General features: G+C 42.3%; 1 protein-coding gene across 1 annotated transcript in view; it reads left to right on the plus strand.

The window, feature by feature from the left end:
• The first annotated feature begins 12,027 nt into the window (after positions 1 to 12,027).
• CAT (catalase) overlaps positions 12,028 to 26,294 on the plus strand; it is a 36,839-nt gene continuing 22,572 nt past the window's right edge. Inside the window, exons 1-2 of the mRNA XM_030331751.2 lie at positions 12,028 to 12,217; positions 25,393 to 25,564. Of these exons, the coding sequence (XP_030187611.1) occupies positions 12,152 to 12,217; positions 25,393 to 25,564 (238 nt within the window). The 5' untranslated portion in view covers positions 12,028 to 12,151. The remainder of the gene's footprint in view (positions 12,218 to 25,392; positions 25,565 to 26,294) is intronic.

Below are 26,294 nucleotides of genomic sequence, written 5' to 3' on the forward strand. Positions count from 1 at the left end.
AATTGACTTCAAGTTTCAGAGTGTTATTGTCTGAAAGTATGCATGGTATGATCTCAATCTTATTATGCTTATTGAGGGCTGATTTGTGACCCATTCTGTGATCTTTTCTGGAGAATGTTCCATGTGCACTTGAAAAGAATGTGTATTCTGCTGCTTTAGGATAAAATATTCTGAATATATCTGTTAAGTCCATCTGATCTAGTGTGTCATTCAAAGCCATTGTTCCCTTGTTGATTTCCTGCTTAGATGATGTTTCCATTGATATAAGTGAGATGTTAAAATCCCCTACTATTATTGTAATTTTTTTTTGAGAGAGAGAGAGCACGGGCATGAGTGTGAGTGGGGGAGGGGTGGAGGGAGAGGGAGAGGGAGAATCTTAAGCAGGCTCCATGCTCACCATGAGCCATGAAGTGGGGCTCAGTCTCATGACTGTGAGATCATGACCTGAGCCAAAATCAAGAGTCAGATGTTTAACCAACTGAGCCACTTAGGAGCCCCCCATTACTGTATTATTATCATTGAGTTTTTTTATGTTTGTGATTGATTTATATATTTGTGTGCTTCAAGTTGGGGGCATGTTTACAATTGTTAGATGTTCTTGATTATGAGGCATTAATTATGATATAATGCATTTGTTCATCTCTTATCACAGTCTTTGTTTTAAAATCTAGTTTGATTGATATAAGTATGGCTACTCTGGCTTTCTTTTGATGTCCATTAGCATAATAGATGGTTCTTCATCCCCTCACTTTCAGTATGCAGGTGTCTTTAGGTCTAAAATGAGTCTCTTGTAGGCAGCATATAGATGGGTTTTTTTTGTTTTGTTTTGTTTTGTTTTATTTTTATTTTTTGAGAGAGAGAGAGAAAGAATAAGTGGGGGAGAGGAGCAGAGAGAGAGGGAGAGAGAATTGTAACCAGGCTCTATACTCAACACAGAGCTTGACATGGGGCTTGATCTCACAACCCTGAAATCAAGACCTGAGCCAAAATCAAGAGTCAGATGTTTAACCAACTGAGCCACCCATGCCCCCAAGGTGGTTCTTTTTTTTTTTTTTTTTTTTTTATCATCCATTCTGATACCCTATGTCTTTTGATTGGAGCATTTAGTCCATTTATATTCAGAGTGACTACTGATAGATATGAATTTAGTGCCATTGTATTGCCTGCAAAGTTGGGTGTTTCTGGTGATGTTCTCTGTTCCTTTCTGGTCTTTGTTGCTTTTGGTCTTTTTATTCCCCACTCAAAGAGTACCCTTAAATATTTCTCGCAGGACTGGTTTAGTGGTCACAAACTCCTTTAGTTTTTGTTTGTCTGGGATACTCTTTATCTCTTCTTCTATTCTGAATGACAGCCTTGCTGGATAAAGCATCTTGATTGCATATTTTTCCCATTCAGCACGTTGAATATATCCTGCCACTCCCTTTTGGCCTGCCAAGTTTCTGTGGACAGATCTGCTGAGAACCTGATCTGTCTTCCCTTGCAGGTTAAGGACTTTTTCCCCCTTACTGATTTCAGGATTCTTTCCTTGCCCTTGTATTTTGTGAATTTGACTGTGATACATCTTGGTGATGGCCAGCTTTTGTTGAATTTAATGGGAGTTCTCTGTGCTTCTTGGGTTTCAATGTCTGTCTCCTTCTCCAGATTAGGGAAGTTTTTGCTATAATTTGGTCAAATAAGCCTTTTGCTCCTTTTTCTCTCTCTTCATCTTCTGGGAGTCCTATGATATGAATGTTATTTTGCTTTGAGGAGTCACTGAGTTCTCTAAGTCTACCTTCATGATCCAATACCTTTCTTTCCTCTCCTTTTCAGCTTCATTATTTTCCATAATTTTATTTTCTATATCACTGATTCATTCCTTTGCTTCACCCATCCTCACTGTCATGACATCCATGGGTTTGCATCTCAGTTATAGCATTTTAATTTTGGCCTAACTAGATTTTAGTTTTTATTTGTGCAGTAAGAAATTCTCTAGTGTCTTCTATGCTTTTTTAAAGCCCAGTTAGTATCCTTGCAATTGTTATTTTAAATTATAGTTCAGACATCTTACTTATATCTGTATTGATTAAATCACTGGCCATTGCTTCTTCCTGTTCTTTCTTTTGGGGAGAATTCCTATGTATTGTCATTTTGCCCAGGGAAAGAAAAGAAAAAAAAAAGGGAAGTTAAATCATAGGTGTGTTTTGGTCTGCTAATTAAAAGAAACTAGATTCAGGGACGCCTGGGTGGCTCAGTTGGTTAAGTGTCTGATTGGCTCAGGTCATGTTCTTGTGGTCAGTGAGCCTGAGGCCCGTGTTGGGCTCTGTGCTAACAGCTCAGAGCCTGGAGCCTGCTTCAGATTCTGTGTGTGTGTCTCTCTCTGCCCCTCCCCTGCTCATGCTCTCTTTCTCTCTCTCTCTCTCTCTCTCAAAAATAAAAAAAAAAAATTTTTAAATTTAAAAAAAGAAGCTAGATCCAAAAATAAAAAAATAAATGAAAAAAAATTTAAAGGCAAGAAATCTAGATCCTTAGTGTGTTTTTGTCTACTTGTTAAAAGAAGCTAGATCTAAAAAATAAAAAAAAATAACTAAAAGCAAAAATAAAAATAAAATAATGATAAAATGAAAATAAAAAGGAAGTTAGATCCTATTTCCCCTAGAGCTGAAGTTTGCAGCACTCTATAATCGGTAGATTTGATGCATGCCAGCAGTATGCTGGTCTTCTGGGGCAGAGGCCTGTGGTGCTGATTATCAGGAAGACTTGCCTGTTGGAGAGGCAACTGCAGGACGCAGAGGGGTGAGGCTTGGTATAAGCGGTTTGGTACAAGTCACTTGGTGGCTCTGTTTTGCTCCCTGAAGTTGGTCAGTGCTGATGGGCCGGGTGAAAATGGGGTGGCCCTGCTCTCTCATCCCCGGAGCAGGGAGCTCCCACCCACCGATCTTCAGGAAGCCTTCACAGACAAGCAAACAATCACCTCTCTGTGTCCTTGGCTTCCACCAGATCCCCTCCTTCACCCTGCCTGGGTCTGAGGTGTCTGCCTGCCAGGGGCACAGCAATCCTGTTGTCTTATCTCAGGTACGTGGCTCAGCTTAAAAACTCCAAATTTTAGAGATCCTGAGGGAGGGTCTCGCTGCACTGTAGCTGTTTGCCAGTTTGTCCCAGAAATTGTTTGTGCAACTGTGCAGCAATTCAGAGTCTCGCTGCCCTCAGCCAGCATCCCCATTCCTATATTAGTGAACAGAGCAGCTCACTGGTGCCCACCGGGTCTTTTGCCCCTGGAGTGCTCATGCCCCCTCTCCCAAATGCCTTCCAAGCAGGGGAAATGCCTCTCCCCTTGCAACCCAGGGTATCCTTAGACCACGCTGCCTGCTGTTGGGTCTCTACCTTCCTTCCCACTGGAGCCCCACCAAGTGCAACCCTGGCGATGGTGTGGACCTCTGAAATGTCAGACTCTGCACTCCACTGTTTATAAAAACCTGTGGTATTCAGCCCCTCTCTTTTTTCCCAGTCAATGGTTTTGGGGAAGAGTTTTTCTTGTGCAATTGCCCCATTGTACTTTCTCTCTCTCTCCCCCTCTCTGTCTCTCTGTCTCTTTCCTCTGTGTGATCAGGGCTTCCTCCCCATCGCAACATCCACAACTCTTCCCTCCACCAAATCAACTCTCTGCAGTTCCTACCTTCCACGATGTGGTGTTTTTTTATTCACCCCAGTTATTCAGTTTTACTCTCAATCCTCAGATCAATTTCTTGGGTGTTAAAAATGATTTTATATTTATCTAGCTGTGTTCAAGGGACGAGGCAAGCATAGGCTCTCCCTACTCCCATGCCATCTTAACGCCTCCTCACTTCAGTTGTATTCTAAGAATGTGGGACACTCCCCCCAGATCCTTCTGTATTCCTGCCTGCTTTGTGGCAGGCAGAACAATGTTGAAATTGAGATGTGACCTCCAGAGCCTGGTTTGAATCCTGGCCCCAGCACTAATTAGCTATGTGACTTTAGGAGGTTACTTAGGCTTTCTTTTCTTTCTTTCTTATTCTTATTCTTATTTTTTTTGAGAGAGAGAGAGAGGGAGAGGGAGAATCCCACACAAGGGGCATGAGAGCGTGAGAGAGAGCAGGGCTCACCTGGGGCTCGTGTTTTTACATGGAGCAGGGCTGAAGCTCACCAGAAGCAGGGCTCGAGCTCACCTGAATGGGGCTCGTGCTTACCCAGTGTGGGACTTGAACTCAACAACTGTGAGATCATGACCTGAGTTGAAGTCGGATGCTTAATGACTGAGCCACCCAGGCATCCTAGGAGGTTACTTAGTCTTTCTATATCTCAGTGTCATATGTAGAGTGAAGATAATAAGAGTTCATCCTTTATGGGGTTGTTGTAAGGATTAGATAGGTTAACATTGGGAAACACCTTTACAGTGGAGACTGGGACATAGTAGGGATGATGTAAATGCTTACTAAATAAATAAATAAATAAAATAAGTTTGAGGTGATGGCTATGTGGAACAAGAAGGTTTGGTTTAGGGCAGTGTTCTAAATATTCATCACAATGTGAACCCAGAGTTACACCTGCAGTGGTCAGAGGCAGTCTCTTCACTATAGCACACTCTATAGGGGTGGCTATAATATAATATGCTAATGCAAAGTTTGCTGTATTTCCTCAACAGCTGTAGCAGTCCATCAAAGAGGCATGTGGCGCTCAAGAGCAATAATGAGAAATACTGATCTAACACCCACTGTATACGCCATCTCTCTTTCTCCTTGCGACAACCCAATGAGGCCGGTTGTAGCAGATGCTCCCAGTTGACCACCAATATCCATTTTCCCTTTCTTCTTTTATCATAGAATGCCTGAGTTTTGTCAAGCACATGATTGCACAGCCAGTGACTACATTTCCCAGCTTCTTGTACAGCTAAGCATGGTCATGTGACCAAATTCTGACCAAGGGAATGTGAGCAGAAATCAAGTGTGCCATTTGATGTGAGCAGAAATCAAGGTTGTGCCTTCAAAACGGACAGATGTGTGCTCCATTTGCTCCTTTGCTTCCCTTCTCATGGTTGGCATGCAGTCATGACCAAGTGAGGGGGGACAACCGCCTTAGACTCAGAGATGAAGGCCTCATTTTTGAGGATGGCTTAGTTGCCTAACCAGTCGTGCCATCTAGGTCTGAGATGTTTTGTGTGAGAGCAATAAACTTTTACATTGTTGAAGCCACGGTATTTGGGGAGGTTCTTTTCATTATGGCTGCTTAGACTATACATACTACAGAAGGTATTGATAGCTAATTGTCTAATATCTTATTAATATCTAGAAGCTTCAAAGACTTGGTGGAGGTCACACAGTTTGTAAGAAGCCATAGTGGGATTCAAATCCCACTGCTCTGATGCTAGAGTTGAGACCTTTAACTGTGCATCATGTTGTTTTGCCCCTTGAAGCCCTGCTGGTCTATGATCTGGGTTTTAGGAAACAAGATAAGAGAGAGACCCTCCTCCTGGTCTACAGCCCCAGCTACAACCAGTAGTTCCACTCAGCATGTATAATTTATAACTATTCACTTCTCCATAGATACGTAAGTGTGTGGTCTCAAGCTATATTGAATTCATTGATTTATCTATGAGGATTTGTCATTTTTTTTGAATTGTCGGACTTTAAGAACCCATGTCTGGTTTCTGCATACAGACTTAAGCCCGGAGTCAAGCACAAATACAACACTTAACAGCACATACAAAGGAGGCAGTCAAAATATCTCAAAGACAGCAGCCCTGGAAAACAACTCAAGCCAGGCATAGCAATCCCAGTAGTTAACATGACAGATTTGCACAGGCCATGCAGGATCCCAGATGAGGAGGAAAAGTGGGTGAGCAGCAGAAGTCAAAGCCAGTCTGAGTCAGATACAGAGGCCAGCGTGCTTGGGCAAACTTCGAAAAGGCTGAACTCCAGCCGCAAATGTTTGCTTGCTCTCCCTATACTATTCAAGGTATCACAATACCATCAGTGATGATGTCAGACTTTCGAGAAAGAATGGAAGAAATCTCTTCGGCTTTCTGTGGTCGCAGTGGGGCTAAGATAATGCTTATTCTTGGCACTATACCTAACACCTGTTCATCCTTCAAGGTTCATTTGGCCTTTATTTCTTGAGGAAGCCTCTCACGACCTCTCAAGTTCAGGTTAGGTGACCTTCTCTGATACCACTGCAGCAGCTGTATTTTCTTCCTCAGAGCACTCTTCACATCATGTTATTTCCTGGCTTTTTGCTTGTTTTTGCCTATCCCCATCTCTTCACTACTATGTTCCCAAAGTCAAGCACACAGAGTGCATAGGACATTGTAGCCACTCACCAGATAGAATGAATCTCATGGGAGTAGGTGGAAATGGCTGAATATAATGCGAGAGGTGTTGTCCTTTCTGAACAATCTAATAAAATATGCAATGTATAGGTACCTAGAATCTAACAACTTATCCATCTTTAAAATTTTATTTCCAGTCCTTACTCTCAGTGCTGGTGAATGTCAACTATTTCAAGTTTTGCAGAAAAAACTGACCGTATGTCACAAGGGACTTCAAATATGCATATGATTTGAACCAAAAATTACTTCTAGAAGTGGGTCCTAAGGAAGTAAGTACAAATACAAATAGAGGAAGGATGTTCACTATACTGTTATTTACAGTAGGAAAAAATTAAATGTTTCCAGTAAGGGAATGTGTAAATAAGGGATCGGTCCTTTGATTGCACATTGTGCAGGCATGAGGGAAAAAAAAAAAAACCACTTTGGAAGAATATTTAAAGACTCAGGAACAATTTCATTCCATAATATTAAGTAAAAGAAGCAGGACTTTGGACATGGTTGATGTGCCACGGTGCCAGAGAGGTGGCAACAAGGTGGTGGACAGGGAGTTTGGGGATGTGTGGCAAAGGAGTTTTCCATCAGGAATAAGAAATTTAAACAAAGGATGTGGTGACCTAACCATTCGCTTTCTTTTGCAGGGAGCATTCCTGATGGACAGGCTTTGCATTTCAAGAAAACTGGAGATTCCGCAAAATTACAAGAAATTGCTACGGTAGGAAAAGAAGGCTCAAACCTCATAGGAATCCCAATTCACAGATGGATGCCTTGATAATCTGAAACATCTCTAGTGAGATGAAGAGGAAAGCTCAGGAAGCAATTTAGAAAAGCTAATCAGCTTTTGTCAGAAGAACAAGTTGATCAGCCATTGCCAGAACTATCTAGCACTGACCAGGCTTTGTCTGAAGAACATTGCAGAGGTGACCAGCTCAGCCAGAACAGCATAGCAAAAGAGTAAACCTCATTACTATTCTTAAAAAAAAAAAAAAAAAAGAGAAAAAGCATCAAATGGAAAAGCAGAAGAAAAACATGAATGAGTACAAGCTAAGTGTGCTGCTAAGAAACAAGAATTTGAGAGTAGAAAACGGGAGAGACAAAGTTCAAAGGCTCTACAAAATGAAAAAAAATGGAAGCGTTCAAAATGTTGAGCAAAAAGATTAAAAAGGGCCAACCAAACTTGAATTTACAAATGTAGTATCTTTAAAAAAAAAATACAAGAAAAGAAACCTGTCAGATATTTTGTCCTTAATCAAGAGTTAACCTATCAGCTGTCTATTGAGTTCTTCTGCATATGTCATGTACCTCCAAACAATTAACTGAAGTTATCACCATAAACTGGAACGCTAAGCTACACTAAATATAACATGTCTAAGTATTTTTGTTCTTGTAAAGGAAAACTTTCTATATACGATCTACAGAATATACTTTTGTTTCTTATTTATTTGCCTGTGAAGAAAGTTGGCCTGAAGAATGGAAAGAGCCTTCTATCTGGGTGACAGGTTTAAGCATGTAATGCTTTTGTATCACATGAAATTTGGGCCAAATCAAGTGTTTTGAAAGTTGAAAAAAAAAAATCAGCTTGTGGGCAAAGGCAGCACTACTTTTGTGGTCCTGCAAATTTCCACCGTGGTCTGTTGGGTGGGTAGGATGTCCCGACTCTGGTCCTTCCCCATCAGCCTCTTCACCCCCTTCCCGAACAACTTCACTTCCTGTGTCCAGGCCAGTGAGGAGAGGGCAGGGAGGGCAGGGAGACCCTCCCCCAGTATTAGCGGACCACGTAAGGAGAAGTCCTTTGTGCCATGGTCTTTTGGGGGCAGGGGGTGGCAGTAATCCTTCAGCTTTCATCTCCCTCAGAGGCAAGGTGGTGGAAAAGCACCCAGGCTCTTCTCTGGGCGTGGGGGAAGGGCTCCAGAGTGCCTGCAGTGCCTCCCCGTCTCTGATGGTGTGTCCAGCGCTCAGACTGTTGTCAACTGTTGTTGTTTGTATGAGCAAAATTATCTTTACTAAACAGATTTAATAGTTGGGAAAAAAAAGCGCACACAACAAATTACACATTCTGTATGATCCGTTATTAATCTCTCTCTCTCTCACACACACAAACACGCACACACACACATTGCATACACAAGAGAAAATATTGGTGGGAAAGATATCTATTTATTACTACCTGTGGATAATTGTTTATTTTATATACTATTTTGTATTTCCAAGCCCTCGTTAGGAGGCATACATTACTTTTAAAATCAGAAAAAAAAAAGTTAGGGTAATAACAAAATCCAAATTCTTATTTCTGTTTCCTTTTTTCAAACACCCATGGGGCGCCTGGGTGGCGCAGTCGGTTAAGCGTCCGACTTCAGCCAGGTCACGATCTCCCGGTCCGTGAGTTCGAGCCCCGCGTCAGGCTCTGGGCTGATGGCTCAGAGCCTGGAGCCTGTTTCCGATTCTGTGTCTCCCTCTCTCTCTGCCCCTCCCCCGTTCATGCTCTGTCTCTCTCTGTCCCAGAAATAAATAAACGTTGAAAAAAAAAAAAAAAAAAAAAAAAAAAAAAAAAAAAAGAAAAAGCAAACACCCAGATAAATAACATGGAACATGTAGCCTGGAAGAGAAAAAGCACATGGCTTTTTTCTCTCAGGATGTTCCAACTATGGCCATTAACAGACCTCAAAGGAGGTCTGGGCTACTTCCTCTTAAGTAATTGTTTTATTTATTTGTTTGTTTGTTTGTTTATTTATTTATTTATTTTAATGTTTATTTTTGAGAGAGAGAGACAGAGTGTGAGCAGGGGAGGGACTGAGAGAGAGAGAGAGAGAGAGAGAGAGAGAGAGAGAAAGAATCTGAAGCAGGCTCCAGGCTCTGAGCTGTCAGCACAGAGCCTGATGTGGGGCTCAAACGCATGAACTGTGAGATCATGACCTGAGCTGAAGTTGGACACTTAACCGACTGAGCCACCCAGGGGCCCCAAGTAATTGTTCTTATTAGAGCAGAAGTAATGTGTGGAAAAGCAAAATAGGCAAAGTAGAAGGTATGTGCCTGTTTTACACATATAAACCCATATAGCACCATTGTCACTTTCTGCAAATTGGCTTTCCCTCTCCTGTCTGCTCAGGACTAGTCCACAGTGGGTTGAAAACACATACCATTCTGTGGTAGTGTTCACTGTCCTTCCCTCACAGGGCATTCTGGGTTGTGACACATCTCTTCTCTTTTACACTCTTCCTTTTTTCTACCTCTCTCTCTATCCCCAGGTTACTCCACAAGGCTATTGCGAAAAGAATGAAATCAAAATATGTGGAACATTCTCAGTCCCTCAGAGGGTGGGTGGAATTAGAATAGAAATAATTATCTCAGTTTCCATTACTTTTCATGCTGCGCTATATTATATATCCGTCATCCAACAAGACACAGTTTCTCCTCTATTTCAAATACCTATGGAAGAAAGTTTGTCAATAAAGGTTCCTAGTTGAGTGCCCAGACTTTTGTCTTCAACATTTACTGTATGGCCTACTTTGTAAGTTTGGTTTTAGATTTGGTGAGCTCAGGAACAATAACATTATGTTTTGTGCCAGTATATTTTATTTCACTGGGTTCTGAATAATCAGAGAACAGTATTTTCTAAATAACAATTGTATTCAATACCAATGAAAATATTCACGTGTTTGTATTAATAAAATATAAAAATCTGGGGCCAAATTTGTTTACTGAACCAATCATTTGGGATTACCTAGGAGTCAAATAGATTCAGTTTAATGTATTTTTAAACTAGGGCTGGTTTTTAGGAGTGTTTTCACTTAAACTATAATTAGGTTATAGTTGTAAAGCCAATGAATATAATGCTACCAGTGTAGCTAATATAAATTCATGGCCATTACTTGTAAGCACATACCTTATTTTAATGTACAAGATTTGACATGATCTGAAAGTGTCTTGTCTCTCCATTTCTCTTTCACTGGAAATTCGTTAGGAATCCAAACCAACACTAAAGGAAACACAGAGAAAAAAAAAAAAACAGGACAATGTTCATGTAGAGATCAAGGGTTAACACATGACTCCAGGCCTCTTTTCATTTACTTGGTTCAAATTTATCCTAGTCAACACAGAAAATGATTAGTTTGATCTTTTCAACATTTATTTATTCAACAAGCCATGAGCCCAGGAGATGAACGGGGCTAGAATCCTGGCTCTATCCTTTAATAGTTGTGTAATCTTGGACAAGTTACTTATTTAACCTCTCCATGCCTCAGTCTCCTAAACTGTAAAATGAGGATAATATTAGTATCTTATACTATAACTTATAGGGTTGTTGGGAGGGTGAAGTAAGCAGGTGCACACAAAAATCTTAGAAGACTCCTTGGCATGGAGTAAGTACTCAATAAATTCTAGGTGTGCAGAATACAACACAGAGCAAGATGTGGCCCCTGCCCTCATGGAGTTTATACTCTGGTGGCAGTAGGAATGAAGTGGGTAGCAAAAGACACCACACAAATCACACAGCTAATAGCATCTTTGCAGTTGTGTTAGGTGTAATGAAGGAAAAATAACAGGGCACTGAAGATCAATTTTGGGAGCTGCTCTTTCAATGAACTGCAAAAGTTAAACTTGTAGGACTGAGATTCTTGATATCACACTTTTGTAAAATCAAGAACACCTGAAAGTTCCACTATCCTATATCTACCCATTATATGTAGCTTTATTGAAAAATATCAAATGTAAAAGTTGAGCACCCTTAATTTGAAGATCGTATGCATCAAGGTAATATTTAAAGAGAAATCGTAGCACCTGAAGGGGGAAAATCATTCAATCCATTTGATAACAATGACAAATTAGTCAATAACTCAAGATTTAATTTTCCAATATGGCTCTTTAAAGACATAGAATTCTAAAATTCTTAGAGTTTTTCAAAATTCTTATTCTTAGAAAGGCAGGATAGCATAGTGGTTCAGGACCCAGGCCCCCAAGGATCTAGGTTCTGACATTTTGCTGGCTTTTAAGCTCCATTAGGTAAGTTCCTTCACCTCTCTTAAGCCTCAGATTCGTCATATTTCAAGCGGGGGATAATAAAACTTTCATCACGAGATTGAAAAATTAAACGATATAGTCTGGCAAACATCTAGCAGCATCTGGCACACAGCAGATAGTCCAAAACGGGGAACTTCTAAGCCGAAAGGGAACCTAAAAGGCTGAACTTCCTTCCTAAGGATTTTAGACCATGAAGACCCTTAAGAACTTGTCAATGTTTCATTTTTTCCGTGGAAATAGTCTGTGATCCAGGAAAACTAACGTGACATTTGAGATTACTGGAATTCATCCCAGGATTTCTGACTTATTAAAATGAGCTGAGATCGTGTTTACGCCTCTAAGCCCCACCCCGCAGCGCCTAAGCGTTTCCTCAGCAAAACAGGCAGGCCACCAACCGTCGCTTCGCGTGGCAGCCTGAAGGATGCTGATAACCGAGGGGCAAGATTGAGGGCCCCCTAAACGGGGCCCAGCCCCGGGTTCACAAATCCCGCCGTTTGGGGGGCGCAAGGGCGGGGCTCCCCCGCTTTTCACACACCTCTCCGGCCTTTCCCAGCCCCCTGGTTGCGTCTCCCTCCGGGAGGCCCAGCGCCTGGCCCCTCTTCTCCCGCCCATATTTGGCTTCCAATCCCATCCTGCCTGGCGCTCGAGCGGCCAATCAGGAGGCGGCCCTCCCTCGGGGGACGGGGCGAGGGGCGGAGCTGAGTGGCGGAGCCTGTGGTCGCCTACTTCAGTGGAGCGGCGGTAGACTGGTTCTCCAGCGGAGGGTGGAGACGCGTCGCCGAGGCTGCCAGCAACGTTCTGCGAAGCCAGTCGGACACCATGGCGGACAGCCGGGATCCAGCCAGCGACCAGATGAAGCTCTGGAAGGAGCAGCGGGCCTCGCAGGTATACCCTGCGTCCCTCGAGCCGGCCTGAAGGTTTGCGCAGAGAGCTGGGCGTGGGCAAGTAACGGCCCGGCTTCTCCTGCGCTGCGGTGCGGAGAGGGGCAGTACCACAGATCACGGGCCGGGGTGGGCGCTGCTTGGGCGCTGCTTTCCTGTTTCGAAGGACTGTTCCATTCGTGGGGAGAAGGGGAGAGGTTTCTGGGGCTGGGCACACGCCTGCAGGATTTGTCGTCGGCCGCAGGGCGTAAGTGATTGGCTCCGATTTTTGCAATTCTGCCAGCTGGGACAGAGGTCGCAGCTTGAGGGAGGAATGAAGGCTCATGGGGAAAGAGGCAGAGAGCCACAGCAAGAAAGGAAGTGGGGGCGGGGGTGGGGGAGTGGGAACGGGGCTCCAGCCTTGACCTTGATCTGGCAATAACTACAAGCTTCCATATTTGACGTGGGGGCAGGGATCGTGTTTTATCATCTCGATGTCCCAACACTGCTCACGATACCAGATACTCGGTACGCACTGCATTGAACGACTAAACACTCCTAACATCCATTATCCATTTGCATTTTAAAAAAACACCATGCCTAACTTTGTAGAGCTAGAAGCGACAGTAGGGATTAATGGCGTTTATTCACACGTATTCTTTGAGAGCCTGCGTAATCACTGAGCCGAGACAAGGTGTACAAATGCCAGTGAGGCAAGAACTGTAGCATGGAGAAGCTCAAAGTCTAGTCAGGGAGACAACACAGAGAAACAAATGATTAACATACAGGGAGCGTGGTGAGGGCTCTAATATAGGTTGTCTGTAAAGTGTAAAGGGAATGACCGGACTTGGCTGGAAAATTTCCCAAAGCACGTGACATCTGAACGAGAGCTGTAAAGATGAAAAAGGCTTTCAGCTCAGTGGTGGTGGGTGAGGCATTCCTGGCCAGTATCCACAGGCGCAGTCTAAAGAGCATCTTTGAGCAGGTTGGATCAGTTGAGAGTGCATCTGATCCGAGTCTTGTCATATTGGCCCAGAGAGTCTGAGGGACTTGCCTAGTTCGCATGGCAGTTGGTTAATGGCAGAGGACGAGAGCCATGCTTTTTTCTCATCTTAATGCTCTTTCTCAAAAATAGGTTAGTATTCATGAACTGGGGTATTAATGCTAAATGTCCATGGGTTGCTTTATTGTTCCCTGCTCTTGAGAAGGCTGTCTGTCATTCTCCTCTAAGGGCCTGGAACATCTCTCTTCTCATTTTGTCCTTTATTATATGCCAGGAGGGTAGTTCAGTTTTTTATGAGTTCCTGAAGTGAACCAGAGGGACTTAGAGTCTAATTAAGGACAGGCAGCTAGTGGCAGAGTCAAGATTAGAACGTAGCTGGTGGGGCCAGGATTCCCTCCATATCCAGTGGTCACTAAATCCTGGTTCACACTGAAGTTTTCATGATACTCTGTGAATTGAGAAAAATATGGACTATATAGTGAGTTTTTCATAAGGCACAATTTATTCATTTTTAAAGGACCCCCCACCCCCCTTTTTTCTGAGACTAGCTTACCTCTTCGTTTGGAGAATCAGTAACTGTTGTTAAGTCATTAAGACCCTACTGGTGATTTTCTCTACATGGTTGCCTGTGTGTGAAACATCTGGCTCACAAAAGCACATCTATGATCGGGGGACTCATAGTCGAAATAGTGCTGTCTCCTCTGCCTGTGGTATGTCCATGCGCTGTGTATGTGGTCCTGATTGGCAGTCACTTCGATGTCTTGTTGCCCTTCACTCTTAGCTGCTCTGAGTGAAAACTACTTATTTCTTTGAGGTGATCCCCTCTCCTGATCGTCCAAAAGGAATTTCGCATAGGGAGCCTTTACAACTTTCCAGTGCTTTTTGTGGAAAATTTCAAACAGAGCAGTTGAAAGAATTGTGCAGTGTATACTTACGTATTCACCACATTTTGCTACATATCTTTCATTGTGTTATTCTATCTGTCCATCTCTTTGTTCATCCATTAACCTTCCCCTTTTTGGGGATACATTTCAGATTAGATTTTAGACATCAGTAGACTTTACCCCTAAACACTAAGCCTGCAAATGAACAGAGTGCAGTGTTTGATTGTGTGTTTAAGGTAATACCTATAGTGAAGTGTACAAATATTAAGTGTACCATTCCAATGTATTTTGATAAACATACACCTGTGAATTCTTTTCCCTCATCAAGACATATAGAAGGTTATTGTCACCCTGGAAAGTTCCTTCATGCTGCTTCCTAGTGATTTATTGCATCCCCTGCAATCTTGCCCCACACAACCACTGTTTTGACTTTTTTTTTTTTTTAACCATTGGCTTATGTACTTTTTTGTGTTAACACTTCTTTCGTACAGCAAAAATGTTTTAAGATTTAAAAAAAGAAAAAAAATGTTTTAAGAGTCATTCATGTTGTTGCATGTATCAGTAGTTTGTTGTTTTTATTACTGAGTAGTATTCCACTAGATGAATACACATCATCATTTGTTTATCCCATTGCTGGACATGTGAGCTATTTCCAGTGTTGGGGTGTTATAAGTAAAGCTACCTTGAGAAGTCTCATACAAGTATTTTTGTGCACATATGCTTTCATTTCTCTTAGGAAATACCTAGCAGTAGAACTGCTGGGTGATGGGGTAAGTGAATATTTTATGAGAAACTGCTAAGCCTTTTTTTCCGAAGTGTTTGTACCATTTTACACTTCCATCAGCAGTGTGTGAGAGTTCCAGTTGCTCTACATCCTGCCAACATTGGCGTTACCAGCTTTTTAATTTCAGCCATCGTTGAGGGTAGGAAATGATGTCTCTGTGGTTGTAATTGGCATTGTTCTGATGACGAAAGATAGCTGTCTTTTCATGTGCTTAGTGACCATTGGTATGTGTTCTTTTGACATACCTGTTCAAATCTTTTGTCCTTTAAAAATTAGTTTTTAATTGTTGATTCATAGCTCATATTTTAAATCATACGCAAGCTAAGTACTGCAATAATCTCCAAATCTCTAATGGTATAAACACATGAGAGATTTCTTTCTCTCTTACCTGAGGAGCTAAAGTGGTTTGAGGTTGAAGAGATGGGGTGAGTACTCTACTGCCACAGTTATTGAATGTTCCAGGCAGAACATTGTTCCCCCTTTGACAATACTTGGCTTTAAAGGTTGCCCTGGGCATCACAGTCCAGCCATGGAAGGTTAAGGACACGGAAGAGGGTATGTGGCAAGTTTAGGGACCAGGCTGGAAGTGGTGTAGGTCACTTCTACTCACATTCCATTGGCTGTGGTGCCACACCTGTTACATGACCACAGCTAACAGTGAGGGCACCTGGGAAATGCAGTCTACTTCTGTCCGGGTAGCCAACACTACTGTTTATCCAAACCATACATTCCATGTGAAAATCTGGCCATTTCTTAATGATGGGGTGATGGGCAAGCAGATATAATCTTTTTTTAGAGATTATGTCATTTTTACCTTCTGGCATTAAAATATTCTTTCTGTTAGAAAATTATGATAGTAATGGATAATGTGTGTGTGTGTGTGTGTGTGTGTGTGTGTGTGTGTGTGTGTATTTTTCTCTCTCCATACTTGGCAAATGCCTCTCTTTAAGTGGGCAGCTCTGTATCAACATCCTCCATTCCATTCCTTGTTTTTTTAGTTTTTTACTAGACTGTGAGAACTTGAAGTTTTGGAACTACTATAGGAAGGCACCCTGTTATCTCCTCCCTCAAGAGGAGTGCCAAGAATGCCAAGCTGGGCGTATCCTCCTTTGGAACCAAAGTGTCAACCAATGTGAAAACAGTTTATTGGGAATCTCTCCTTGTAGTCAGATTTTGTTGCTGAAAAGTGAATTAGAAGCTTTGTAAACCTTAATAAGTGATCACTGAATCAAATGTTATAGGTATGACTTGGATTTTCTTAAAAATCTTTATTTCAGGGCGCCTGGGTGGCTCAGTTGGTTAAGCGTCCGACTTCGGCTCAGGTCATGGTCTTGTGGTTCGTGGGTTTGAACCTGTGTCAGGCTCTGTGCTGGAGCCTACTCTTGTGTCTTCCTCTCCTTCTGCCCCTCCCCCACTCATATTCTCTCTCTCTCTCTCTCTCTCTCTCTCTCAGAAATAAACATTAAAAAAATCTTTATTTCTCCTTCTCTCAAAATTCATTGAAGGGAAGGAATTGGTTTTCCAGGTATTCCCAGTCACGTTGGATGAGCTTAAATAGGAACATTCTTGCTCATCAATTAGAATATTCTTCCTTTTGGATACTTAGGCTTAATTAGTAGCTTCTGATCCCTTTAAAATTGGAGAATTTGAACAGTTCAAGCTTTACCTTAAAAAAAAAATTTTTTTTTAATGTTTATTTATTTTTGACAGAGAGAGAGACAGAGCATGAGCAGGGGAGGGGCAGAAAGAGAGGGAGACACAGAATCCGAAGCAGGCTCCAGGCTCTGAGCGGTCAGCACAGTGCCTGACGCAGGCCTTGAACTCACAGACTGCGAGATCATGACCTGGGTCGAAGTCAGATGCTCAACCAACTGAGCCACCCAGGCGCCCCCAAGCTTCACGTTTTTTAAACGGTTCCTTTATTACCTGGGAGAGAGATTGGGTCTTAGTCCGTCCATTCCTATCACTGAGTCGTAAGACAGAGCCCATGAGGATTTATGTATCTTTCAGGGTAATTTGATAATACCTACATCGATATTACACTGCCAGCATTTGGGATGGAGAAGGGGTGATTTACAACTCCTTGTGCACATGTGCTTTTTTTTTTCTTTTGGGAATTACATAGGAGTGAGATGGCGGTGTCATTGTGTGGCAGTGAGAGAGACATGAGAAGTGGAATCAAAATTTCTAAGCTTTCATTTGTTTAGCCAGCATGTAGACCACTCTATATTTTTCTCCAGGTAAGAAAAGAGTGGCTGATGGCAAAAGGTAAAACAAGCAGATCTTTAGTTTTGTTTATTTTATTCTTGGTTTTGTTCTTTATTTTCCTCCTGAGTATTGTGACTGCTATGGTTTCTAATAAAAAGAGTCAAGGAATCATTTACATTTGTGGATCAATTATCCTTCATTTTTTGAGCCTTTTGTTACCATTTCCTCTTATTCCCTCTGTTTCGAAAGATTAAAGGACTAGGCCAGTTCTTAGTGCTCCTGTACTTATTTTAGACAGTTACCAAGGCAGAGAAAAACCTTTTGCAATAGCTATTATTTTGTGTATTTTAAAGGTTTTATTATTGATAGGATTATTCTAAATGTTTGCTAATGATTGAAAATCAATAGCAATATTTTGACCATTTCTTAATGGAGACGTTAACAGCTCACCAAGAAGAGAGAAAAAAACCATTAGCAACTATCATGACCCTTTTGCTATTACACATACTAATATGAAACAGCAAACAGCCTTGCTTGGAAAACAGACATGTCTCCTTGGGGCGGAGGAGGAGGTGTGTTCAGTGTGTGTGCGCAGAGATCCAGCCATGTGACCTTTAAGTCTGACATTTATCTCCCTTGTAAAAGGCAACTTTTGTTTCATTTCTTCTTGAATTAAAACTACCCACTAGTTCTCTTTCCTGGGATCCTTGGAATCACTTTTTATTTTCTTTCGTTGTTTGCTCCTCCTCCCTTCCCCCACTCAGTTCAACTCCGTGGACAGGCAATTCTTGTTGTGCCTGATAGATCTTACTGTTCCTTGCTCAGGGCATTGTTAGTCTGAGGCCATAAAGGTTGCAGATGTGGTAGGAACGCACTGCTGAAATGGCCTGTTCAGAAGCTTTCAGAAACTTTGTTTAGTACCAACAGGATCCCTTTGTGTTCTTTGTTAAGAACACAGTTGGGATATTGTAATAACATTGTAGGGTGACAGATGGTGACCACACTTATCAAGGTGAGCATTGAGTAATGATAGAATTATGGAATCAATATGTTGTAGATGTATGTTAATTATACTTTAAAAAAAAACAGCTTGATTTTTTTTCTTACCCTTTTTGGATTTCACTTTTTCCATGATACGTTATTTAATTTTTTTTTTTTTTTTGAGTGGCAACAGCCTAGATGGAGGATATAGGATAACTTAGACAATGAGTAAAATAAAATGAAAATCGGTCTTGCTTCTTGAACTCAGAATGACCAACTGGCATTGACTTTATACCATGGTGGCTTGACCATGATGAAGTCAGCTTGCAAAACAAAGTGTATCCCAGTGATGAAGTCCCCACGCCTAGCCCAGAAAGCATAGCTTTCACTCATGAAGGCTATCAGAAACATTTCCTAGTGCTATCAATTCACGTATTTTATGCTTGTGAATCACCCTGGTGTGATGTGGCATTAAGGGGGGCACCTTCTGATGTTTGGAATGTTTTAAGGTTAATTAAAAAAAAAAAAAAAAGCCTATCAGGCTGAGTCAGGAATTTAGGATTAAATAGCCTACATGGTAGTTAGGGTTTTCCACATTTTCTGGTGACGATAAGCCCTCTCTGGGCAGGAGCCAGCATTAACCATCTGGCTGATTGCCTCGTGTGTGTTTTGTGTACAGGGCTGAGCTCTGCTCTTTGTCTTGACCAAACGGTTTAGGGTGGCAGACGGATTCAATCCGGAGTGTGGTCAGAATGAGCACCCATGTGTTAGGGTGACTGATGCAGCCCTCCCTTTCTCTTCCTTCAACTTCTTCCTTATTTCTTTTATCAGACACTTCTCTTTGATTCTTGATTTAAGAAAACTCTGAAACTTTATATTGCGGAAGATTTCAAACCAGAACTGAAGTAGAGAGGATTGTGTAATGAGTCTCCCAAGTGCCTGTGTCTCCAAAAGATAAGGACTCTTTAAGAATACCATTGTCGCATCTAGAAAAGTGAGTAGTAATTGCTTACTGTCCTCAGCCAGTCAGTGTGTTCACTTACCTTGATCGTGCAGAAGAGAGTTTACCTATATACCAGAGAAGACGGTCTCTAGAAAGGCCTACCTGCAAGGGTGGCCCTGGGCTGCAGTCTGGAAGTTGGATTTCAGAACGGCTCCCCCCACCTGAACTGATAAGAGTGGCTGACCATGCCAAAGGGTGCAAACAATGTGGTTTATGTACCGAACACCTGCTTTCCTTCTGGGAGCCAGCGGGCACCTCCACGATCAGCTCCTTATGTAAATCCCTGGGCACTGAGTCTCTCATGAGCTTTCCCACTAGACAGCATTTCACATGTGTTGCTACAACTCGCTGGGGGATTAAGCCTGTCCCATGTGACTCCCCTGGGAGAGGACTCTGGAAGCTTGCGCTAGTTTCCTCCGGACTTCACTCCATTGTGCCTTTTCTCCTTGCTAGGGTTTTGCTTTGTATTAAAATGCTATAAAAATTATAGCCCGAGTATGACTAGCTGCGACCCCTCCTAGGGAGTCACCTAGAGGTGGGTGGTCTTTGGGGACCCTTGACATGTCTGTCTGTCTCTTTTAGAATGCTCTGTTCAGAATAAGGTTAACACGTTGCATTAATTGGTATGTCTTTTAAGCTCCTCTTTATCTTCTGGTGGTTGTAAACACAGTTTATGGTGGTTTAATGAAGCAGTGAAGGGTCAGGCTTTACAGTCAGATAGGAGTCAGATTATGGTCTGACTGCTTGTGGGCAGGTTACTTCACCTCCCTCCCCCATGGTTTCCCCATTTTAAAAATGGGATAATAATTCTCCCCACCTTGAAGGCTTGTTGAGGATTCATTTATGTAATATATATGCGTAAATTAATGTATGTTGATTACCCAGCACATAGAATGTCTACAGGACATGTGAGCTGTGTTGTTTAAAGAAATGTTATAGTGGTATGGTTAAAAGTTTGGGTTCTTGAGCCAGTTTGCTTGGGTTTAAATTCTGATTCTGACCTTTTCTAGGTGGGTGACTTGGAGGGAGTTGCATAACTTCTCTGTGCCTCAGTTTCCTTTATTGTATGATGGGAATTATAATAGTCCTTAATTAAGAGAGCTTGTGATAACCCAGGTCGAGTTTAGAACAATGCCTGCTTAGTAAGCTGTTATTACTGTTGTTCTGCAGTTTGAGAATGTCTAATGAGAATGTCTAATGAGAATGAGAATGTCTAATGTCACATGTACATTCCATACTCAAGCCGAAACAAGGAGTCAGTGGGATGAGTAAGTTCCAAGTGTGAATTGGAGATTGTGGCTTGGGAATTTTGGCCAAGAGAGCTTGCTGAGATTTTAACCCCTGTGTTGAATTTACTCCTTGCATGTAGGCAATGAAGATTACCAGGCCTCCCCCTAGGAGAGCAGGATGTGTGCTGAAGGATGTGTGCTGCCTGTGGCCATTGGTTTCTAAAGGGGAAAGGAGTGGGGTCCCTGTGCAGGCCTGGATTCTTTTCCCAAACTGCCCACTCAGGGAAGTCTCTCCCCTTCCATGGAATGGACCAGGAGGCTTGGAGCACTCTGCTATCTCTCCCACTTCCCCAGAGAAATTTGAGGGCCAAGACAGTCTTCGGTCTTCTGCACATGGGTCTGCACATTGTAGGTACTTGATGAACCTTTGTTGAATAAATGTAGTGTTTTAAGCAATAATTTTCTAGAAAATATCAGGCATATTCTGTGTTGGACTCTGAGAATGAGAAGCTGTGTCATTATGACTCCTTTGGGGCTGAAAGTTAGGGAGTGACTGTATTACCAGTCTTTATCTATTAAAAAACAGGAGAATGATATTTAGTGAGTTCTTGGGCCTTCTGTGAGCCGAGGGCACTAATAAGCGGAAACTACATCAATAAAATATTTTATCAGAGAAAGCCAACCTTACTCCTCCCAGGAAAATTTCTTCATTCATAGCTTAACTCCAGCCAAAAGATACAAAGAGCAAAGCCAAAATGGAATTTTACTTTGAGTCCCTACTTTTAATCATGGTGTCAGTTTTTAGCCAAGCCAAAGTACTTCTTTACCAGTTTCTGCAGTGGTTTTCATAACATTTGTCTGAAGGTGTTTGATCAGAATTTGAAGTTATGAATTCAAATATTTCTTGTTTATTTCAGGGAGGGGAGACGCAGGGAGAGAGGTAAACTATTGTTGCTTCCTCCTCCTACTTAGGGATAATCTTTCTTGGCCATTTTGGATTGGCCCATAGTTTAATTTATTCACACGTTGAATCCACAAGCATTTTTTTGTGTACTTGTTGATAACAGCATCGTGTCAGGTATCAGGGATATAGATGTAAAACAAGTATACTCTCTAGAGAGGAAAAACAGTGAAGCAGACCGGCAGTTATAAGGATTTTGTTCAGCGGGGTACAAGAAGATGCCCTTGGCCCAGCTCAAGGGATGGCGTAGGGGTGAGAGCAGGAAGAGTGGTTCAGGAGAAGCGTGTATGAATATCAGGAATAATTGGCAGCCAGAAGGATGTAAACACCTGAACAGGTACAAAAGCTGCTTTTCCTGAGAGAGAGAGAGCTCTTAGAATTATCCAGCAATTAAAAGCTTTTCTGTCATTAAAATTTCTAGTTCTAAAGTGATCTGAGTTTAAAAACAACAACAACAACAACAACAACAACAACATAATGATAATAATAATCAGCAAGTTGGAAGAAATCTCTTTGCCCATCCTGCTTCTTATATGTAACAAGTAAACCTGGGCTCCAACATTGAAATCTGTAAAATCAGTCAAAATCTCTGATCATACATACAGCATCACTCATTACATGGGAATAATAACATGTCTCTCACTGGATTATTGGAGGCTTAAGTGAGGTGACTTATGCAAAGGTAACTGGGATAAAGCCTTGCGTATGGCAGGTGCTCCAGAAATGGTGGTTATAAAGGGAAATTAGGAGTTCTGTACAGTTCTGTCAACTGCATTGATTCTCTGCCTTTCTTGATTAACTTTGGACTGGAAATGGCCACCCTCCATCCCATTAGCAGAGCAAGCTTAGAGCTTAGAGCTCTAAGCTTGTGATGTTGTTTGTGTTTAGTGTGTGTGAAGAAAGCTGTTAAAAATTAGGGCCTTTGATCTATTAGAGCAAGGAAGAGAGGCTGAGTGCTACATTTGTAACTTTGAAACCCAGGTTTCATTTCTCAGCTTGATCGGTGTTGTGGTGGACATTCTTGCACGGGGTGGGAGGGAGGCCAAAACGCGGGAAAATTCCGCCATTCCTGCTTCCAAGTTTCCATGAGTCTGGGCCATCAGGGAAGACCGTCTCATTCTTCAGTTCTTCACTCAGCCATTCATTCATCCACCTTACTATGCATGTACCTCCTCTGGGCATAGTTTTTATTCTTGAGCCTATCACTCTGACCTGGTCCACAGGAGGGGACATGTGATGTGGTTTTATCGCTTCCATGAGTGATGGAGGGATGTACGTGACACTGACCTGTTTACCTTTCCTTTTCCTGAGCTTCTTTTTATCTCCTGTCATACTTTCCTCCTTTATGCGATGTCCCCTCTATTTATTTATAGTTTTAGATTTCCTTTAGTGCCATGTTTATATGTTGAAAAGAGCGCAGGAAGGTGTGGACAAATTATTTGCTCAGATTCTTATTATTTTAATTGTAGTTCACCCCAAAGCTTTAAGTCAGTGGTTCTTAATCCTGGCTTCACTTAGGAATCATCTGGGGAGCTCAAAGCAATCTTGATGCCCAGGCCTCATCCGAACTAATTATATCAGAAATTTCTAGGTGGATGACCCAGCTGTCAGTATGCATTAAAAAGCTCCCCAGGTGGAGCGCCTGGGTGACTTAGTCGGTTGAGTGTCTGACTCTTGGTTTTAGCTCAGGTCATGATCCCATGATCCCAGGGTTGTGGGATCGAGCTCTGCATCGGGCTCTGTGCTAAGCATGGAGCCTGCTTAAGGCTTAAGATTCTCTCCCTCTGCCCCTCTTCTCTGCTCGCACTCACTCTCTCTAAGACAAAAACAAAACAACAACTTTGCAGGTGATTCCAGTGACAGCCATAGTTGAAAATCAAGGTTTTAGGTTTCAACTAAAGGTGAACTTGTGCAATTTCTTCCTTTCTTTTTCTGATTCATTTTCTACTTTATTTTTTTTTAAGTTTATTTATTTTGAGAGAGAGAGAGAGAGAGCATGTGTGAATGGGGGGGAGGGACAGAGAGAGAGAGGGAGAGAGAGAATCCCAAGCAGGCTCCGTGCTGTCAGCGCAGAGTGGGGCTCGTACCATGAATGATGAGATGATGACCTGAACACAGATCAAGAGTCAGATGCTTAACCGACTGAGCCACCCAGGTGCCCCTCAGTTTCTACTTTAAATTAATAATAATAATAAAAAGTATATAGTATCCCATGTGTTAGTACATGTGTATCTTCAAAAGAGAGTGTGGCACGATTGGGTGGTATCTGCTGATTAGACCCTTAAACTTTCTTATGTTTGGGAGAGTTTGCAGCTGGATGAGGAAGGGATAGGGTAAGAGAATCTGAATGGATGGCTGCACGTGTGCCATGGTTGTTAGAAAAAGATACCTAAAATGCTTTGCTTTTGTTATCAGAGCAGGTTCACACAGCCAGTAAAACGTTAGCATGTGTGTGCCTTGTGTGGGGCCCTCATTTGGCATGAACTTAGCATTTTTAATCCATGCGTTAACTCTAGGAGGTAGTTGTTTCTTGTCCATTTTACAGGTGAAAAGTTGAGACTCAGAAATAGTAATATGCTAGTACATACACAGAGCTGGAAGTTGGACCTAGTGCTCACAGTTCCTCCACAGTTCCATGTTGGCCTCTTCCTATTTCCATGTGAATAGAACTCCGGTGGGCAGGGGGGGTATCCTAGTGTGTGTATGAGTCTTGTTTATTAATTCTGCAGATTCCAAGATCTCTCTTATTCAGTGCATTTTCCCAAAGAGCTCATGGTATTTTTATAGTTTTTTAAGTGACCCCTCTCCTCCTCATATCCCCTTGTAGAGAAGAGACAGGTATTGCGTTTATTTTACTACTCAGAGTGGGTGTGTCTCGAGAGCAAAAGTTATCCACTCCATTTCAGGTTTGCGAAAATTCTGTGCATAGTGCTTTTCTGGGCACAGGAAGCTGGTATCGTGGACTTCCATCACTGGACCTTTTTGAGTTGTTCCCCTCGAATGGAGGTGGCTTAGCTCTGCTTCACCCACACATCTCCCCTGGTTTCCCAGAGGCCAGGGGAAGACGTTGGAGGACATTTGTCTCTGGTCAAGAGCAGAGTGTGTGACCATAAAGCAAGATGATGCTACGAGCTGTCCAGGATCACTAATTAAAACATACTGCTGGTCCCGTCCCAGAGAAGGGACAGCTGAGGGGCTTCCAGTGTAACTGATATTGAAGAATTGGGTGGATTAAAATGAATTCTTTTAAAAAAATGTTTTTTTTAATGCTTCTTTTTGAGAGAGACAGAGACAGAATGTGAGTGGCTTAGGGACAGAGACAGAATCTGAAGCAGGTTCCAGGCTCCGAGCTGTCAGCACAGAGCCTGACGCGGGGCTCGAACTCATGAGCTGTGAGATCATGACCTGAGCTGAAGTCGGACGCTCAACTGACTGACCCACCCAGGCGCCCCTAAAATGAATTCTTTATTACAGTGAAATAACCTGTCCCATTTCAGGGACCTTTGACATCTTTAGCAAGTTAATACTATAATCCATCTTGACCATCAACAGTTTATTTTCAGTGACAATAAAAGCCATTGAATTTTTTGGGTTTTTTTTTGTTTGTTTGTTTTGGAATTGAAAAGAGATATTGGAGATAGCTGGTGTATGCTGCTTGAGAGAAATGAGTGCACCATACAGGATGACCCAGTTTCACATCTGTAGCAGTCTTAAAGCATCCGCAAGCATTAGCCAGCATGGCTTCTCCGGAGACCATCTTCTTACTATCACTTGGACATTCAGTGTTGAGCACATATGATCTCTTTAGGGGGGGGTCCCCGTCTGGGGGTTTCCAGCCCACTGGTGGCTGTATCTAGAGCAGGGGCCGAGCGAGGTGGCAGGCTAGTGAGCCTTCTTTCCACTCTTCAGAGCGGATTTCTTAGCAGATTGGGGTTGAGATTTTTCAAGGGTTTCCAAGACTGGCCTATACATTTCAGGCAATGGCATATCTTGTAGTATTTCAGCAGTTCAGACAGGAAATTTAAAAAGAGCTGGAGCAGAAGGTATAAAAATTGGAAAGCGGTGTGCCCTCTGGCAGTGTAAATAATGGTTTGATTGTACTGAGTCTCTGCACACTTTTGTGTTCTTTTGTGTTTGTTCACTTTAGAAACCTGACGTCCTGACCACCGGGGCCGGTAATCCAATCGGAGACAAACTTAATGTTATTACAGCAGGGCCCCGGGGACCTCTTCTTGTTCAGGATGTGGTTTTCACTGATGAAATGGCTCACTTTGACCGGGAAAGAATTCCTGAGAGAGTCGTGCATGCTAAAGGCGCAGGTGAGAGCTATGTTTATTTGTTGTGAAAGGATTGTTTCATAACACCTGGGTTAAAAATTTACCTTTCACAGGGTTTGGGCTTCTTTATTTTTTAAAAAAAAATTTTTTTTTTCAACGTTTATTTATTTTTGGGACAGAGAGAGACAGAGCATGAACGGGGGAGGGGCAGAGAGAGAGGGAGACACAGAATCGGAAACAGGCTCCAGGCTCTGAGCCATCAGCCCAGAGCCTGACGCGGGGCTCGAACTCACGGACCGCGAGATCGTGACCTGGCTGAAGTCGGACGCTTAACCGACTGCGCCACCCAGGCGCCCCTGGGCTTCTTTAATAGAAGCAGCAAATCTCCATTCTTGGGAGAAAGGGAAAAAAATGTCCATCAGGAGAGGAGCTCATAATAAAATGATGGTTATTTCTCTGGATTGAACGTTATATGTAAAATGCTTCATTTTACTAAAAACGAAAGTAAAAGTAATCTTCCTTTTCTTCCATTATGCACTTTAGTGAAGAAATAAAAATATGAAAATAGAGACATGGGCATTCTGGAATTGTAGCTAGATTTAGATGGAGCCCTAATTGGCTACATACTGGGAAGAATGGTGCAAAATTGAGGATAGTTGTGTTAGGGTGGTAGATTTCTGGTGATTTTTCCTTTTTGTCCAAAAGTTGTGAAAACTTTTATCTTGCTTTTATTACAGAAACAAAAGATAGGGTGCTGTTTAGAATAAAGCCA

The sequence above is a fragment of the Lynx canadensis genome, chromosome D1 (genome assembly GCF_007474595.2).
Source record: "Lynx canadensis isolate LIC74 chromosome D1, mLynCan4.pri.v2, whole genome shotgun sequence".
Classification (NCBI taxonomy): Eukaryota; Metazoa; Chordata; class Mammalia; order Carnivora; family Felidae; genus Lynx; species Lynx canadensis.